We start from the raw sequence: 17,031 nt of genomic DNA, 5'->3' as shown, positions 1-17,031 counted from the left end.
TTTTTGCTGTCAAATCAGTTAGGACCACAATCAAAAATCTTGTAATTACCACACTGCAAAGTTTGTGGGGAATAAGATACTGCGCAGAAAAACCTTGGTGACTTCCGTTGTCCTTTTCAAAATAAAACGACATGGTGAGCCTTTTTGAGTATTAATCTTTCAAATTTAATTTGTTATTCATTTTCTTATGTCCTGGAGGTAAAGCATTTAAGTTGGAAATTAAATCGTTTAAGTGATATTCATTTGAGGAGTCTTGCAATCCTTTAATATTGTCAAATCAATAAAAAAATAAAATAAAATAAACAATATCTAATGCTGCATTTGTCAGACATCGGAAAATCGGAAATTACAGACTCAAGACTACAAAATTGACTCTAAAATTGAATCAACTACCATCATACTCCGTCGTGACTGGTGGGGACAGTAATATACAAACGCTTTTCAATTATTTTTTTATTATTACTAGTATTACTACTCACTAGTCTACTCGAGCGTCATCGCTATTAACATCCTCGATCATTGACGTGAAGATGTTATTGGGGAATTTCTTCTTCGGATTTAATCGTGGGAACTCGGACGTTCCGACTCAGAAGATTCCGAGTTTATTATCGTCTTGAACGCAACATAAATATATCAATGATTCTCAACGGGGTCACATCATCCAATGCCTATCGACATTACTGACCATCAACCAATCAGAGGCATTGTTGCTGATGGGACTTTAGCGGGTACATTTTCGATCTCGAGTCGACAGCATAGCGAAGTTGATGAGCATTGTTTTGGTAAACAGAAAGTCCGCGGGATTAAAAACACGATTTTAAAGAGCACCTTGGATCCGATAACCTAATTCAGAAGTCATGTAATTAAAAACATCATGCGGACATTTCTTCTGCTTCGTTATTTTCTTACTTAGCAAAGTCCCAGCGCTAACTAGCTGCCTAATGCTAATGTTAGCTAACTGTAACACAGTATTTTACCGATGCATCGTGGCGGACCTTTATCCTCCTTTGTTGTCACATCAGACGGCTCATAAACAGCAGGTGGGTTTGTGTGAATATGTCACAGCGCCTGGCAGAGGAAACCTTTGTTTCTTAACGACAGTTTCTGTCTGTTTTTGTTTCGTACTGTCATCCGGCTCAGTTACTCCACTGCTGAGTTTCACTTCCAGGAAAGCGCTCCTGTTGGTTTCGGTTCTGCAGATAAAGACAACATCGTGCTGATGTTTAATAGCTCATTTGCTTGCTTTGATTGAAACAACAGTGTTAACACATCATGGCAAAATGTGGCCGTGTTTCTCTGTGGTAGTGTTTGGGTGTTTGATGGGGGAATGGGACCCAGATACAAGGGGGCATTGATTTACCACTTTATCGGCAGACATTTGGTCTGTAAAAGGAATTACAGGGATCAGAACAGTCAACATGTTATTGTCAGGCTGGTGTCATCAGATTGCTTGTTTTGTCTGAGCATCAGTTCAAAACCCTCAGATATTTACAGTAGTTAATTTTCACATGAGACAAAGAATAGCTACTCATCTTCTATTTTTAGAAGCTTGGACATTGTTGCTTGAAAAATTATAAAAATGATAATAATGATACGAAATTACAATGAATAATAATAATTATTATTATTATTATTAGTAGTAGTAGTTCAACAATGTTTACAAGATCTGATCAGCAAGACAGAAAAGTATTTAATAGTGAAAAATGCCCACTATAATTTCCCATAATCCATTGTTATGTTTACATGGGTTTTTTGTTCAACTAAAAGATTTTCAGATTATCAACAATTATGACAAAGAATATCATCAAATCTTCACAGTTTAAAAGCTGAACCCAGCAAGTGTTGTTTTGCATTGGTGGTTAAAAAATTACCCAACCACATTTTTCAATCATCATTGCAACTCTGATCATTTTACTGACATTTAAGTGCTGTAAAGGGAACTTTGCTTTGCCAGTGTGAGTGTCCATCAGGCAGCCTGGGGTCTTCAGTAATCAAAACTGTTATCACTCCCACCGCAGCACACCACGGTTTGTCATCACATGTTTTCATTGGATCACTATTGTTTTCATGTTGCTTGCCTGATGTCTCAATGTTTCGACTGTCATGCATTCTCACAGTTTGTATTTTCTGACTGCAGAAACAACCAACTTCTTGAATGGCGGTGGCTCCCGCCTCGATGGCTGATAAGATCATAGTCCTTGATGACGATGAAGAGGAGAGTCCTCAACCCTCCTGCGCTGCCCCCACCTCATCCTCCAAGCATCAGGCCAAAAATGTCTCCGCACTCAAACTGCAGCAGCCGGCCCCCACCCACATCACCCAGTCACCTTTTGCCTCAGCGAAGAAGCACACCCATGTTCTCCAGGCAGAGAATGAGAGGTTGTTCACTGAGGTAAGATTACTTATGCACAGTCTGACAGTTTCTTCCATTGGCCAATGTAGCTGCTGGTATGACTGGTGGTTATCTGCTCAAATAACAGTGATGTTTGTTGTCCAGTAAAATTATAGCATTTGATTGGTAGCTGTGTTAATTTCTCCTCTGATGACATTTTCTAAAATGAAAATTAGTATACATACTGGAATTAAAATTTTTACTGTTGACATTTTACCTAGCAGTATTAAGACTGTTCCAGTGTGCTGATACTGGACTCTTCTACTTTTTATTGCACTGTAGGATGTTTGTACCCAGCACTCTGAAGTTTTTGTTGATGTGCAAACAACCATCTTAACTATCAATAATAGTCATAATACCAGGGTTGTAATTATGTTAACAATATATTGAAACAGGGTGTGAACTAGAAAAACCTGAATCACAATGTGCTGCATGTGCTAATATTATTATTATTTTTTTTCTGCTTCCCTCCAGTTTGTGGAGCACTGCTCGCCTCTCACACAGGACTGCCCCGAGGTCTTGACCTTCCTCCGAACAAAGCATGCCAAGGCCTCCCCCGACTACCTGTCATCTGTGGAGTTCAGGAACACCGTGGGACGATGTCTGACTCGCGCTCAGGCCAACCGCTCTAAAACATTTGTCTACATCAATGAACTGTGCACTGTACTCAGGCAGCATGCCGCCAAGAGGAGGCAGATCCTCAACAAGGTTGAACCTGGGTCTTCTACCTCATCATCAAGTACTCGCCAATCTACCTCTGTGATGCTCACAAGTAAAGACAAGACTAAAGGTAAGACGGATGAGAAGGAGGAAGGGGTGAAACCGGCGGCAGAAGACGAGCAACCTTCCACCTCAGGGCTGCAGGAGGACAATAAAGAGGGGGAACAAGAAGCGGAGAGAAAGGCAAAGAGAGCATCCAGGAAACAGGTTAGTGTTGAACACCAGGATCTGTGACCAGTATTGTCTTTGGTTAATAATGACCTTTTAAATAATTCCACTGCTGAATATGATAATTAGAAATTATATTTTTATGACACTTTTAAAAAATTGCATCAGTTGAGTAAAGCTGTAATCAGGTAGATATAAAGGAAAGTTTAAATGATTTCTAAATTTCATTTCACTGTGAAGTAATTTTGATGTGATTATGTTTTTTTTTTAATCTGGGTTTTTAAAGGCCACATGAAGAAGGAATAGTTTGAGTTTGATCATTTTTAATGTACTCTAATGGTATTAGCACCTCACTGGTGTGTAATAGTCAGCATCAACTTTTGCAGGAGATTTTTCTCTCTGTTTTCACCTGAAGTCACAGGTGTGACACACTGTAGCCTAAAACTGTTGGTGTGATGCTGCAGACTTTGACCAATGAAAATATGTTTCATGTCTCCATACACACTGAAATACAAGTGTTTTTTCTTCTCCCTTTGTTTTCTTTTCAACTTTTTGAAATAAACAACTTAAATTCTCCATCTGTTGTTGGTTCCCCTCAGATAGCGTACCTGGAGAACCTGCTGAAGGTGTACAACGATGAGATCTGCCGTCTGCAGCAGGCTGAGCTGAGTTTAGACGACATGGGAACTGAGGACTCTTTATACATCCAGGAGCACAAGCTCAAACGCAAGGTCAGGCAGAGGTTTGGTGTGGGACTCCACTGATAAACACGGCCTCAGTTACAAATTAAAGCTGTGAACAGAACAATAACAGCAGGTTGTGGGACAGCTACTCTGACGTCATCGCTCTCTCCCCTTCTTCTCTCCCAGATGATGAAAATTTATGAAAAGCTGTGTGAACTGAAGGGCTGCAGCACACTCACAGGTCGAGTCATTGAGCATAGGATCCCCTACAGCAGCACTCGTTATCCTGAGATCAACAGAAGGGTGAGCTGCCACAACACTTTTATAAATGTCCTGAAAAACAATAAACTGTGGCTTCTTTAATCTGGGTCCTGAGGTCTGAAAGTTATGATAATTGTTTTATAACTAATGACTCCTCCACAGACACTGCAGCCTGATGGTAATCCAATCATATATATTAGTAATGACCTCTTACCCTCTCAGACATATCTTGAAATGTCCCAGTTTAACATTTATTAATGTCATGTCAGTGATTTAATCTTGTATCAACATAATGATTTTAAATCAGGAGATTTTAGTATCTGGATCAAGTAGCTCATGAAAAACAAGGTGTGAGGAGTGTCATGTATATGTAACACTGAGGTAAATCTAAGTATGGGACCTGACTCAGAATCAGCAGACATCCAGTCTTAGAGGACTGGGACATCCTAGTAGAGTCAATGGTTGTAGTTTCTTTCTCTAAAACAAAAAAAAAACATCCTGCAGAAGAGGAGTTACAGGACACAACAAATCACAGATACAGTTTGTAATCTCATGTCTCGGGTTGGGACATGGACTGTGGTTAGACTGGGGAGGGGTTTAATTTGATGTTGCTGTATTTTACATGGGTGAGTTTGACATGGTCCTGATCCCATACCCCACGTTTCTCCCCCATATCAGATCGAGCGTTTCATAAACAGTCCAGAGGCGCAGAGGAACCCTCCGGATTACCAAGACATCCTCCAGCAGGTGTTGCGAGCCAACGAACGCCACAACCTGTGCTTGAGCAGAAAACAGCTGAACCAGATAGCCCAGGACGCCTTCAGAGAGACCGGGAGCTGCTTGCAGAACAGACGTCACCTGGACCTCGTGTACAACTTTGGCTCACATCTCACCGACCTCTACAAACCTGGTAAGGCTTTGGGCAAAGTGGTAAGAAGACTTAAAGACGCTGCAGCATGTAACTGTTTGACTAATTACCAATAGCAGGCTTTCTGTCCCTCATCGCCCACCCCTAACTTTCTAATTCTATCCTCTATCCCTTCATTCCCACCACTGTTCACTCACTGTGTTGTCTCCCTCACCCTGTGAAGCCACAGACCCAGCTCTGTCAGACACCTCACTGCAGCGGAAGCTGCGAGCAAACAGAGAAGTGGCTCTGTCCCGCCTGGAGGAGGTCATCACCAAGTACGCCGTCAAACAAGAGGACACCGAGGAGCAGGAGAGGAGCAAACGGCTGGAGAAAGACAGCAAGAAGAAAGAGGTATGACCGCATCTGGGAAAATGATCAGACTTCCTCTGCTGTCAGTGTTTCACTATTTTGGAAAATGTTGAATTCGCGTTTTTGGTGGGGGAAACAGTAGTGCTGTCCTGAATAACTTTTTGGGGCTTTGAAGCTTCATTGATTATGATTTTGAATAACAAGCGAATTTTCAAGGCTTTGATGAGGAGTTATATGTTTGTGTCTGAGGATAACTAATAATAATTAATTGTGATGCATAATGAAAAATGTTGGATTATTATTTCATGTTTGAAAGACTATAGAATGTATGGTAATGATTGGTAATGCATACATATAATAATAATAATAATAATAATAATAATAATAATAATAACAATAATAATAATAATAATGATAATAACATAAAGATGAAAAATTTAAGGCATTTAGGTTCGCTTTAGAACACAGGAAATTGAATTGTTGCGTAACTTTGTGTTGTCTGATATTAATCTTAATTTATGGGATCAACACTAGATCTTCTTTTGTTCTTTAGTTCCTGTTTGTTTTTCTCCTCCTCCCCTCTACACACCGTCTGCTCCTGTCTGACCCTCACATCTTGTTTTCAGGGCAACAAATCTGAAAAGGCAGAAAAAACGAAGGAGGTGAATGGAGTGGCAGAGGCGGAGGTAGAAAATGAAGAGGAGGAGGAGGAGGATGATGATGATGATGATGAAGAAGATGAATCATCAGATCCAGACATAGAGGAGGAGATTCAGGCCAGCACACAGCAGGATGGACCAGGTCAGAGCACAGGCCTTCATTCACACTTTTTTTTGTTGAGCTGGTTTTTCTGTCACTGCGAAACAAGACTAGGTCAACACTGAGTGCACGGACCAGGTACAGTCAGTGATTGAAGACTTAAAAGTCACGATATGATGTAATATGCTGATGAGAATATTCAGGACATGAGTTCGCTGTATCTGTGTTCAGCCTGTTATCAGACGGTTTCAGCCCTTTTTCTGTTTGATTCTTTCCTCCTCTTTGTGCTCACGTATTTTAAATACAGCTGAAACCTTAACCCACTAAAGCTGTTCTCATTTCCATGTGATTCTGTCTGAAGTCTGAAGTAGTGACTGAAACGTGGCCCATTCAGACGACGTGTTGACCAGCAGCCAACCTGCTGCTCTGCTGCTGTGAACTTCCTCATTTTAAAACCACAACATTGTCTGACAGAATCGCAGAAGAACACGAGACGTCTCATCATACTTCACCAAGGATGTTTGTATAGGATATAATGTTTTTCTCTGGCAGAAAACAGCTGAGTGGACACACACCCTAACAAGCCCATCCTCAGTCACTGGAGGAGTCTGGACTGAGCACACTTCAAACTCAGATTTAAGATGAGCACAGAGCACAGAGGGGAGACTCTCCCCCCTCAGTAGAAGAATGAGAGAACAGTCTCCTAGCGTCAGACTCTGCACATACATAATGTTGGATGCTAAAACTCAAACATCCAAGTTTAGTGACAATAAACAAAACACAACACCCAGAGAAGGCTGCAGCTGTTAAAACTGTTGTGTAGTAGCTATGACTGACCAGACCAGGAGAGCAGACACAGGGAGAAACCATTTCATCACTTTCATTTTTCTTTTTCTATAGATGATGACGATGATGAGAATGAGGAAGACAATGGTAACGAGGCGGAGCAAGCAGAGGACGACGCCACCAAAGAGGACCAGACAGACAAGCTGTTGGGAAGCGTTAAAGATGAGGAGGAAGAGCCCGTCACGAGTGGACTCAGTCCTCTTTCTGATGACAGCAAGTCCCAAATCTCTCTGTCTGACATCCCCTCCCCTAGAGACAGTCCCAGCCAATCAGAGCCCACGCAGACTGATGACCAGAGGCCGTTGTCTAATGGTAACGTTGCAGGTTTAGAGGAGCCCGTGGATTCGTCCAATCATGTTTCAGTTGTGCCAGTAAGCACCAGCAAAGACAGTGAGGACGCTGCAGACGACTCCACAGTAGCAACCAATGGCGTGTCGTTACCCCTGTCACCAGCGGTGATTGCGGACAAATGTGACACTCAGGCCACCAACGGCACTTCACCACCGCCCAGCCCCAGATCTACGAGGAGCCGGAAGAGGAAGAGGCAGGAAATGACATCAGGGAACTCCCAAACTGCGAAGCACATAATCATCCAGGACAGGTACTGTGAGGCTCTGTTGTTTATATGACTTAATCCATCACATCATAAAAGTGTTAGACATTGTGATGGTAAAATTGGTTAAAGAGATAAATGTGAATTTATTTCTCTCTTTTTATTGGTGGATCAGTTTGAAACATTTTGAAACGGGAAGTTAAGAAAAGAAGAAGAAAGAAAATAACATTAGCCTGAATGTGATGCTGGAGGAAATTAGGAAACACGAGTGTGACTCTGTTGTTGCAGATTCAGAGACACACAGGGCTGATTTCCTGGTGGGAGGGAATGAACCTGTTTAGCTTTTCCACAGGATTAACTCAAACTTTCTCAGATATCGTTCAAATTAAGTCAGGATTTAGCCTCAGATTCAGGCTGTCAGTGGACTCTTTATTCAGTGAGGACTGTCAGTTTAATAAACTCATGTTTGCATGTACAGTAAACTCTCTCCATCCATCCCGTCCTCCCCTCAGTGAGACAGACATCCCTCTGGATATGGGCGTTTTTAGCAGCAATTCTCCACCTGAGTCCACCCGAGCAGACACTCCAACCCAGGACCTGGTCAGCAGCTCACAGTCAACGCCGCCTCCCAAGAAAAACAAGGTATGACCCTGTATACTTGGTAAATACTAGTATCCTGGTCACTAAGTACTGCTATTAGTGCAGGAGCCTGTGATCTTTACAAACACAAACCAGTAATTCTGATTAATCTGACGCTTCTCACCACTTTTGCTGCCGCTGCTATGTTTCTGTAGCCGCCGTCACACAGCCTGTTCGAGGCAGGAGTGCTGTGGCGCCGACTTTTGTTGTTACACGTCACGCCTCTGACTCCAGGGCGCCGGCACGCTGTCTAAAATCACACACTGCAGCAGCAGCAGGCCGGATTATTTGGTTCAGTGTAAACAAGCAAAAGCAACAGTTTCTCTGTTTAAGGAGCTGTGATGTCACTTGGCTGATGCAGCACCTGCTCAGGTAGTGGTCACAAACCAGGATATCCTGAGTACTTCATGTCAATGTCATAACAAAACATCATACAGTAACTGTGAGTTTCAGTTATTGTGGATTATGGTACAGTTTTTATTATCTACATTGTAAAGATGTTTGTCAAGTTATGTAGAAATACCTGAAAGTCTAATGATACAGTTATTTATTGTGATTTTCCACAGGTTCATTTTCATATTTTCTTGGACATCACTCAAAAACTGTTTGCAGTTTGACAGATTTTTGCTCTTTTTCACCAAAAGATATCATTTTCCTAAGAGGTGCAGACGACTTTAACCGGGTTTCCACACAGATTTGATGCTCCTCAAGACAAAAACTGTTTCCTGCTACAAGTGGATGTTATGAACCACAGGTCACAGTAGAGAAGGTCGTCGTGCAGCAGGGACGGCTCAGAGGCTTCCTAACTCCAGCAGCACATGTAGCTTGGTCTTTGTTGTGTTTTATGATGAATCTGATGAAAACCACAAATCAAAACACATTGGTTAAGTTAACCTTGATGCTTCATGTGTTGCTGGAGTTTTTAGCTCTTCAGAAGATTGAAATGCCGCCCAGCCGATGACGCTCTTTTCTCAAATTAATTAAAGACACTGAAATTATTATGGTATCTACATTTAGAATTTTAGGAATTTTTTGTCCAGTTTCCTTCTGTGTAATTTTCCAAATAAATTTGTGGTCTACACATCTCCCCAACTGTGCCACTGTTTGTGTTTCCAGGTTAACGTGGCGACCCAGTGTGACCCAGATGAGATCATCGTCCTGTCAGACTCCGAATGACCTTTCACCTTTGACCTCTCACTGCACTGCAAGATACTCCTGGGACTGACTTCCTGAAAGCACCTATTTCCAAGGAGCGTCCTCGTTTGTTGGCTCGTAAGAAGAGGAAAAGTGAGATGAGATTGAAACATAAATCATCAATAAGTTTTTATAAAATGCGCGGCAGCCGCTGACAGGGAGACCTGTGACTTTAGTATCTCACGTCAGTTGGTAACTTATTACCACACAAAAGCCAAGAAACATGTTTTTTATAAATGACCAATAAAATAATTTAGATCTAACATCTACAGGAAAGCCAACATGAGCAGGATGTGTTTTTTTTTTTTTTTTTGGGAATGACCACAGGACTGGGAGGCCTCCTCTTCTTCTTCTTCTTCTTCTTCTGCTGCTGCTGCTGCACCAGAAAACACAGTTTTCATTTTCTCAGAGCAGAGAAACATCAGTTGATGTCGGCCTTTTGTTTTTGCTCTGAACACAGAGCTAAAATCACTTCTCTCGGGATGACTGTCCCTGGACTTGAACCCTGAACTGTAGTTATTGTGCTTTAGGTAAGAAACCAGTGCCTGAAAACATGAACTGTGGAGTCGGACTTTCGGCCCAGACGGGAAGTTTCTGTTTTCACAGACACTCGACTGGCGGGAGCTACAACAGCTCACTGCCGGTTTGTTTACATTTTTATATTTCTATGGTATTTCTTTCATAAAGCAGGGGGAGGCGGTGTCGGTGTTAGAGGAATATCTCAGATGACACTGTTTTACGTGCTGTTGCTATTTATGATGTGTTTTGAGTGAGTGAGCGATGTGGTGGTTTGTGCTCTGGTGATGGTGAGAGAGATGTGTGGACTGCAGCAGTGATAATGGAGAACACTGACATTTTTTTATTGTTTCTTTTATGTTTCCCCTCAAACATATTTCTGTTTTCAGGTTTAAAATCAACTCAGTTACTTTCTTCATTCAGACCTCAGCTGTTGGTTTGAATGATTGAAGGATAAGGCCAATATTTTATATTTTCCTTACTGTCAACAAATCTGATGAACTGATTTAACTCTGCATCCAAAGCCTGTTAAATATTATTCCTCTGAGCCATAGAAACCTATTAAAACCTGTTAAAACACATCTGTGAGCCACACTGTTGTACTGGGGGACATGCTCCTTTATTACCATGAAAACACACACTGGGTTATTTTGATTAATTCCCGCACACATCATTCTGATGCCCCAAATACTCGCTAGAGCACCAAGTGTGGATTAATCCGCCACTGAAAATAGTCCCCAACAGCTGCACTGTTTTCTCTTTTTTGAATAATCTTTGCTCAAAACTAGTATCCAGCTGCTTTATGGTTTTTTTTTCTCTTTTTGAAACTATGTATTTGTGACTCATTTTAAAGGTTTACATCTGCAGTGGGAGCAGTGGGTTTGGAGCTGAGAGTGTGGAGAGACGGACGAAGACGCGCTTGGTTTTTCATCTTGTTGACAGTAAGGAAAATACAGAATACTGCCCAGGCTTCTCCTTAAAATGTTTCCTCGTGATTCTGATTCATCTCAGAGTGAAACACGTTAAGTATCTGCGTTAATGCATCTCAGATAGAGATGAGTCTCACCATGACCCTGATGAACTCTGCCCGGCACGGATAACTACATCCATTCACCAGACAAAGATCAGAACCACATCCGTTCAGATGAATTACTTTAAAGGTAAAAATGTGAATGATTTTTTTTTTTTATTAAAGAATGAAGTCCTGCTTCATTCTGTCATACACTATGATTCACTGTCATACAAATAATTTTTCAGTTGTGTTTGTTCATCTTTTCATGCTTGTGCCCTCCTGATAATGCACTGGGTCTTCAAATAAATTTAAACCATTCAAGTTAAACATTTCTTCTTCCCTGTCAGATTGAAAATAAAGTTTGTTTCATTTTTTCTAGTAGTGGTTCTTATGTGCAGTGTTGGGCATTGCTGCACATCTGATCTCCAGAATTTTTTTTTTTTTTTTTTTGTGGCCAGTATGCACATGTTTTTTATCCTTAAGCAATTTTCCCACTTTTATTAAATTTTACCACATAAATGAAATGATATTTTGGGGTGAGTGCTCTCTTCAGAGTTAGTAGAATGTAGACCTGGAATGTAGTTATCGTAGCTACGTCCTGTCGGGCCTCATTTATGCAGAGGAGTGATACATCATTCACTGTGAATTTTTTTCTCTCTTTAATTTTTTATAAAATAAATGATAGATTTTGTTATGTACGGCCTCTGTGATTTGGATTTCTTACCTGTTCTTGAACTAAATATATAATAAAAAACTGTATTTGTGTAGCATTTTTCATAGACAGGATGCAGCTCAAAGTACTTTAACAAATATAAAAGAAGAAAGGGAGTTCAGAGAAGGAAATCACTAGAGGAAAAAATGAATAAAATACAATAAATAATAGTTGCAAGAATGAATACAGCGAGAAAAAAAACTCAAAGAGCTAATTAAAAGCTAAATTGAACAGGGATGTTTTCAGTTATTGTTTAAGCCCTTTCTTGGGAGGGTTTTCCACAGTTCAGGTGCATAATGGATGAAGGTCGGCTCCTCAGATTTATCCTGGGAGACTTAGAACAAAAACAATAATAATAATAATAATAATAATAATAATACATTTTATTTGTATTGTGCTTTTCTTGACAAAGTTAGAAAGTGCTGTACTGCAAATAAAACAAAAGGAAACCAAACATCATAAAACAGAAGTAAGTTAAATGATAATGTGAGTTGTCCGTGTCTTTAGTGAGTTGTAAGACAGTGAGGATGCTGCCTGCTGTGGAGGATCTACAGGCTCGGGAAGTGAAAACTGCAGATGAATCTTTATTTGTCTCCTCTGGTTGATTTTCTGCTCACTCCACTGTTTTAACCTTCACAGTTGTCGCTAGTGGCCATCAGCTCATGGGACCAAACATCCTCAACGAGTTCCTGCAGTGAGATTTATAGATTTTAGATTTGGATGAAAGAAAAGTTGAGTCAGTGCATCTGCAGTTGTAGCTTCTTTGTGTTACTGCAATATTAATAAACAGCAAATTAATAATATTAATGCTGCTGTTGCACAATTGTAATTTTCTGTGCATATAGAGATGTTTACTCTGCAGCAGCACTCTCACCTGTCCAGTGTCAGTCAGGCCTAAACCTGCATGAGAGACGAGATCAGATCAGTGATGGCTCAGTTTCATTTCTACATTGATCAGAAGTTGTTGCAAATGTTCCAGGTAGTTATTAACCTGAGAGTCTAACATGGAGTTAGTGATGTTTCTGAGGCTTTTCCACCCTCAAGGTCAAAATCTGACAGGAAACATAAAATATTCTATTACCCCCAATATTATAATAATATATGTATACAGATGTGCAACATCAGGGTAATTAAATATTTATTGATGTTTCTAAACTTGAACAGAGATTAAAAAAAAAAACAGACAGTCAGTTATTTGCACCAAATAATTTATTAATCCATTATTTCTGATACAGGGCAGAGGTGAATATTGATGTACTGTAGTTTCTTACATTATTAATACCACTCAGGATTTACATAAAAATGTCTATTGACAACTGTCGTTTTCTATTCAACAATCAACTGGTCAATCAGAGGACATGTAAGAAGTTGTGAAATGTATAAAAAATAATAAAAATACCTCAGTCTAGTTTTCAGCAGCAGCAGCTTTGACCCTTCCCTCTTCATATTTCTCTTAATGAAGGAACGTCCAGCTCCTCTATCGCTCTCTGAAGTAAGACGCAGTGATAAAGACGTCGTCTGTTGTTGGTCAGAAACAGGTTGATGTGTTGGTGCAGGAGACAGAACAATACATTTAAAAAAAACACATATTGTGAATCTTTTATTAAGTATAAGACGTGTGCAGCCTGGAGTCAGAGCAAGGAGCCTGGTCAGGGGCCCCTCAACCACCACGGGGGCCCCTAAAGAAATGGTGAATTCTCTTTGGTTTTTCATTTATTTTGTCATAAATTAAGTATTATATGAGAAGGTGTGCTTACTGATTCGGACATTTTAATATCACGAGGCTTTATACTGAATTTTTAGACCATAATAAATCACTATAGCAAATTCAGGATTGTTTTTTGTAATTTTTCTATTTGCACCTTACATGAGATGAACAACACAGAACTGGTGTTGACGTCACAAAAGACGACTTTTTGATCATTTTAATTGTGATCATTTGTCATTCTTGCGGTGCACAGTTGCATATTATAAAATTAAGTCTGAAAAAAAAAGGAAATGAAAAATCAAACTCTACTGAAGCCAACAAAGCCTCCGGAGCAGTTTGCACAACAGTTAAATCTGACCCCAGGTGTTGGACTGACCAGCTGCACTTTCTTCAGTCACTGATAAATGATTCTGTTTTCTCTTGTTTATCAGGAATCACTCACAGGTAGAGACTTCAGCCTCCTCTCAACACAAACCTCTGTCTCCTCATGTTCTTGTGTTGAGTGTAAATGTACAAGTGAATGTGCTTGTCCTGTTCCCAGACGTTCACTCAGTGAGTTATTTAGACGCATGTTTAAAAGCTTTAGTGTCGACACTTCAGATGTTTTACTCCACATCTAAGAAAAGACGTGTCTCACACATTCTGCTCTCATGAACCTCCAGCGGTTCCTCTGCACTTCTGCACACACACAGATGTGAAGCAGATCCATAGAGGAAACACAGGAGGTCACACTCCACAGGTCACTGAGCCTGAAAAGCAAAAGCCAACAGTCCTGTCACTCAGGCCGAGCTCCAAACCCGCGTATAAAAACACCCAAACCTGCAGCCTTCACAGAAGGTGACACATCCAGAGCCTCCAGGAAACTGCAGAACGAAAACATCTGTCCAACGAAAGCAAAATGTTTCAGAGGTTCGTGTGACTGAAGTATTTCCTTCAGGTCTGTTTGGTTAAAGTGTGTGAAACAATAACACAGCTACGTATCTTCACATTATCATCACACTGCTGCAGGTGGATCATCATCTCCATCATCTGTTAACACCAGAGCCAGCTGTGACCACAGGGGGGCGCAGCAGTGAGGCACCAGAACAAAAAACTGCTGGACTCTATTTCATCACAGATAACAAAATATTTTTTATCTTGTTTTCTCTGATTTACTCTGAACTTTGTTTAATTATGTTGTTTTTCTTTTGAAATGGATCCAATTTTACATGTAGGTTCAATCTGAGCGGGATGAACAGCACATTATTAAAACTAATGTTACAATCCAAAGTATTTCACTCAGCAGTAATAATGAAAAAATAACTAGATACACTTCCACAGTATAAACTACTGCTTTTCTTGCAGGCCTTCAGCTGGTCGAGACAGTATGTGAGAGGAGATTTTACCACTAAAAACAGACCATGTGGCAGCAAACAGTGAGTCTGTAAGTTTATGAAACAGAAAAATGTTTTGTACCAAACAAAAATAAGAAATAAAGAAGAAGACAGGCCACGTTTGAACTTTAATAAGTCTTTTTGAGCATCAGTGTTTCTCTCTGGTTACCTGCAGTTTAACACACAACCTGTGCACTGACATGTAATGTTGATGAAACTGTGTTTAAAGTGTCGCAGCACCAGACAGTTGGTCTGTTTCAGAATCGTGTCGGTGCGGCAGGTTTTGTTCAACGTGCTGGTACAGGCTCCTGCACCTATTTGGCAATGTCACACTCTCAAACATGTCGACACACACGAGAAGAAAAACACAACCTGTTCTGTGTTTTACTGGAAAAACAAAGGCAGCATCTGTGGTGAATCACCCGGTCAGTGTGTCTTTTCAGTAGTTGTACTAGTACCTGTTCACTATGGTCCCTAAACGCATCACACAGCAGTGATATTATAACTACAACAGTCCCAGAACTAAAGGTGTCTTTAAACCACAGCAGGGTCCAAAACAACAGGATGTTTGAACTATGAGGTTACATTTCTATAAACACACCTGTGTTTTCATCATCATCATCATTATCATAATTTAGTTTTATTGTGACTAAACAAAGATGAACTACAAGCCCTGAACTCCCAAAAGTAAACTGGCACAAATACTGTCCCCAGGTATTTATTCAGCAGTGGTAAAGCTTGGCTACTATTAGTAGGGTTTCAATCATTGATTATTTCATTTTAATTTAAATTTTTGTTTTTTGACGGTGGTGGTGGTGGGGGGGGGGGTCATATTGTTTACATAATGTCTAAAACAATGACTAATGCTCTTTGGAAGATAGACTCCTGATCATTTATTCATCATTAATATTAATATTGATTGAGCATAATTTTCTCTGATCTAAAGATTTGCACTAAATTTACATTAATTTACGCTGATAAAATCAAGCCAATCAACCAATATGAACATGAAATGTTATTATTAATTTAGTCATTTTTAATTTAATAATTTGTTGAGCATCTAAACTGTCACAGAATAACTTTCTGTGCATCAGCAGGTCAGTTAGTAGCTCAACAATAACTGACCATAACCACTGTTACGCAATATGTTTTCAATTGTATTAAAGAAACATGATACTCAGGATGTTTGACAAGTCACTTTTTTACTTTTGTATTTTCATGGAATTAAAGTTTTCTTCAGGTAGGTCAAAAAATCAAATCAAACCTGAATCAAATCTATCACTCTGGACTTGTAAAGAATGAAAACCTGTATCTTCTGATTCAAAGTACCAGGACCATGACCACGTTCACATCCAGGACCAAAACAGGGACAGGTGTGGGACCAGAAGCACAACCACTGCTGAGAAACACCAACAGAGAGGGAAACACTGCTTCGCTCCTCTAGCAATGCAGAGAGGAAACGTCTCCACACTGAGGAGCTCCTGGGAGGTCAGGACCTGCACGACTCAATCCTGCCTTTAAAATTATTGCAAGAAGAAAAAAAAAGCCACCAGTGGAAAACATTAGAATCTAAAACAACACAAAGAAGAAACAAAATGCTGTCAATGAAAAAGATGTGACTTGTTTTTGTGCATAACAGCTACTGCTTTTCAACTGGGTCCAGACCTTGTTTAAGGAGGAGGAGGAGGTATACTCACTATACACTGTATAGCTTCGATAAGAAAACCATCTGCCATCCCGACACCCCCCTGATGCTCCCCCTGAAGAGCTGCACCACAGGTTTACATCATTTCTGATGAAAACCAAAACCAGACGGCAGCGACTGCATCACTTTTTAAAGTTAGTATCTGTTCCTGGTCTGATGACCTATAGCTCTATATACAGTAAGAATAAAATTCTCCTCAAAGCACGAGAACTCTGTGAAGAATAAAGTAAGACAGTGACAGCAGGTAAAAGCAGCAGAACCGCTGAATGAGAAGCAGCCGAGAGACAGAACTGCTCCCTGTCACACGTCGGGGGGCCTTCAGGCTTCCTGTGTGAGGAGGGTCAGTCACTGTGATCCCAGCATCCTCTAAAACAACATGGCAGTGCTGACGGGTTGTTACACTGAGGCAGGAAAAGATGTATCGCTGCTGCTGTGAGGATTTAAGATAATAATAAAAACAAAAACACACAAATCTGCGATGTTTACTTCTTTGAGAGTTTGGTTGAGTCTGACTGAGCTTCGACGCTTTGAAATCTGTTAACATAAATCAAATCTTTTCCTTCCTTTCCAC

At 40.4% G+C, this 17,031-nt stretch overlaps 1 protein-coding gene and 2 long non-coding RNA genes across 5 annotated transcripts; all 3 read left to right on the top strand.

Moving 5' to 3' along the window:
- The first annotated feature begins 707 nt into the window (after positions 1–707).
- On the top strand, positions 708–11,658 carry daxx (death-domain associated protein). Of its 3 annotated transcripts, none has more exons than XR_011694000.1 (12): positions 708–1,040; positions 2,138–2,392; positions 2,867–3,319; positions 3,880–4,011; positions 4,150–4,266; positions 4,903–5,134; positions 5,316–5,485; positions 6,070–6,244; positions 7,103–7,649; positions 8,114–8,243; positions 9,357–9,527; positions 10,804–11,658. XR_011694000.1 is itself a non-coding variant. In XM_071501200.1 (11 exons), exons 2-11 carry the CDS (start codon positions 2,156–2,158, stop codon positions 9,414–9,416), a joined length of 2,253 nt encoding a protein of 750 aa, XP_071357301.1. In that variant the 5' UTR covers positions 708–1,040; positions 2,138–2,155; the 3' UTR covers positions 9,417–11,658. The 3 variants fall into 3 exon arrangements, 1 of the variants encoding a protein (XP_071357301.1); XR_011693999.1 differs by having other exon boundaries at positions 9,357–10,077; XM_071501200.1 differs by having other exon boundaries at positions 9,357–11,658.
- Positions 11,659–13,806: 2,148 nt separating this feature from the next.
- LOC139634634 (uncharacterized) lies at positions 13,807–14,526 on the top strand. Its single transcript, XR_011694004.1, has 3 exons — positions 13,807–13,934; positions 14,045–14,291; positions 14,391–14,526. It is a non-coding gene; the product is annotated as an uncharacterized lncRNA (long non-coding RNA).
- A 140-nt stretch (positions 14,527–14,666) lies between these two features.
- On the top strand, positions 14,667–16,528 carry LOC139634635 (uncharacterized). The gene is made up of 3 exons (XR_011694005.1): positions 14,667–14,805; positions 16,082–16,243; positions 16,395–16,528. It is a non-coding gene; the product is annotated as an uncharacterized lncRNA (long non-coding RNA).
- Positions 16,529–17,031: the final 503 nt, after the last annotated feature.

The sequence above is a fragment of the Trachinotus anak genome, unplaced genomic scaffold (genome assembly GCF_046630095.1).
Source record: "Trachinotus anak isolate AG129_WGS33_773 ecotype Australia unplaced genomic scaffold, CSIRO_AGI_Tana_v1 ptg000016l, whole genome shotgun sequence".
In the NCBI taxonomy this organism is placed as follows: Eukaryota; Metazoa; Chordata; class Actinopteri; order Carangiformes; family Carangidae; genus Trachinotus; species Trachinotus anak.
The sequence above is the reverse complement of the archived record's forward strand: the minus strand, read 5'-3'. Positions and strand labels throughout refer to the sequence as shown.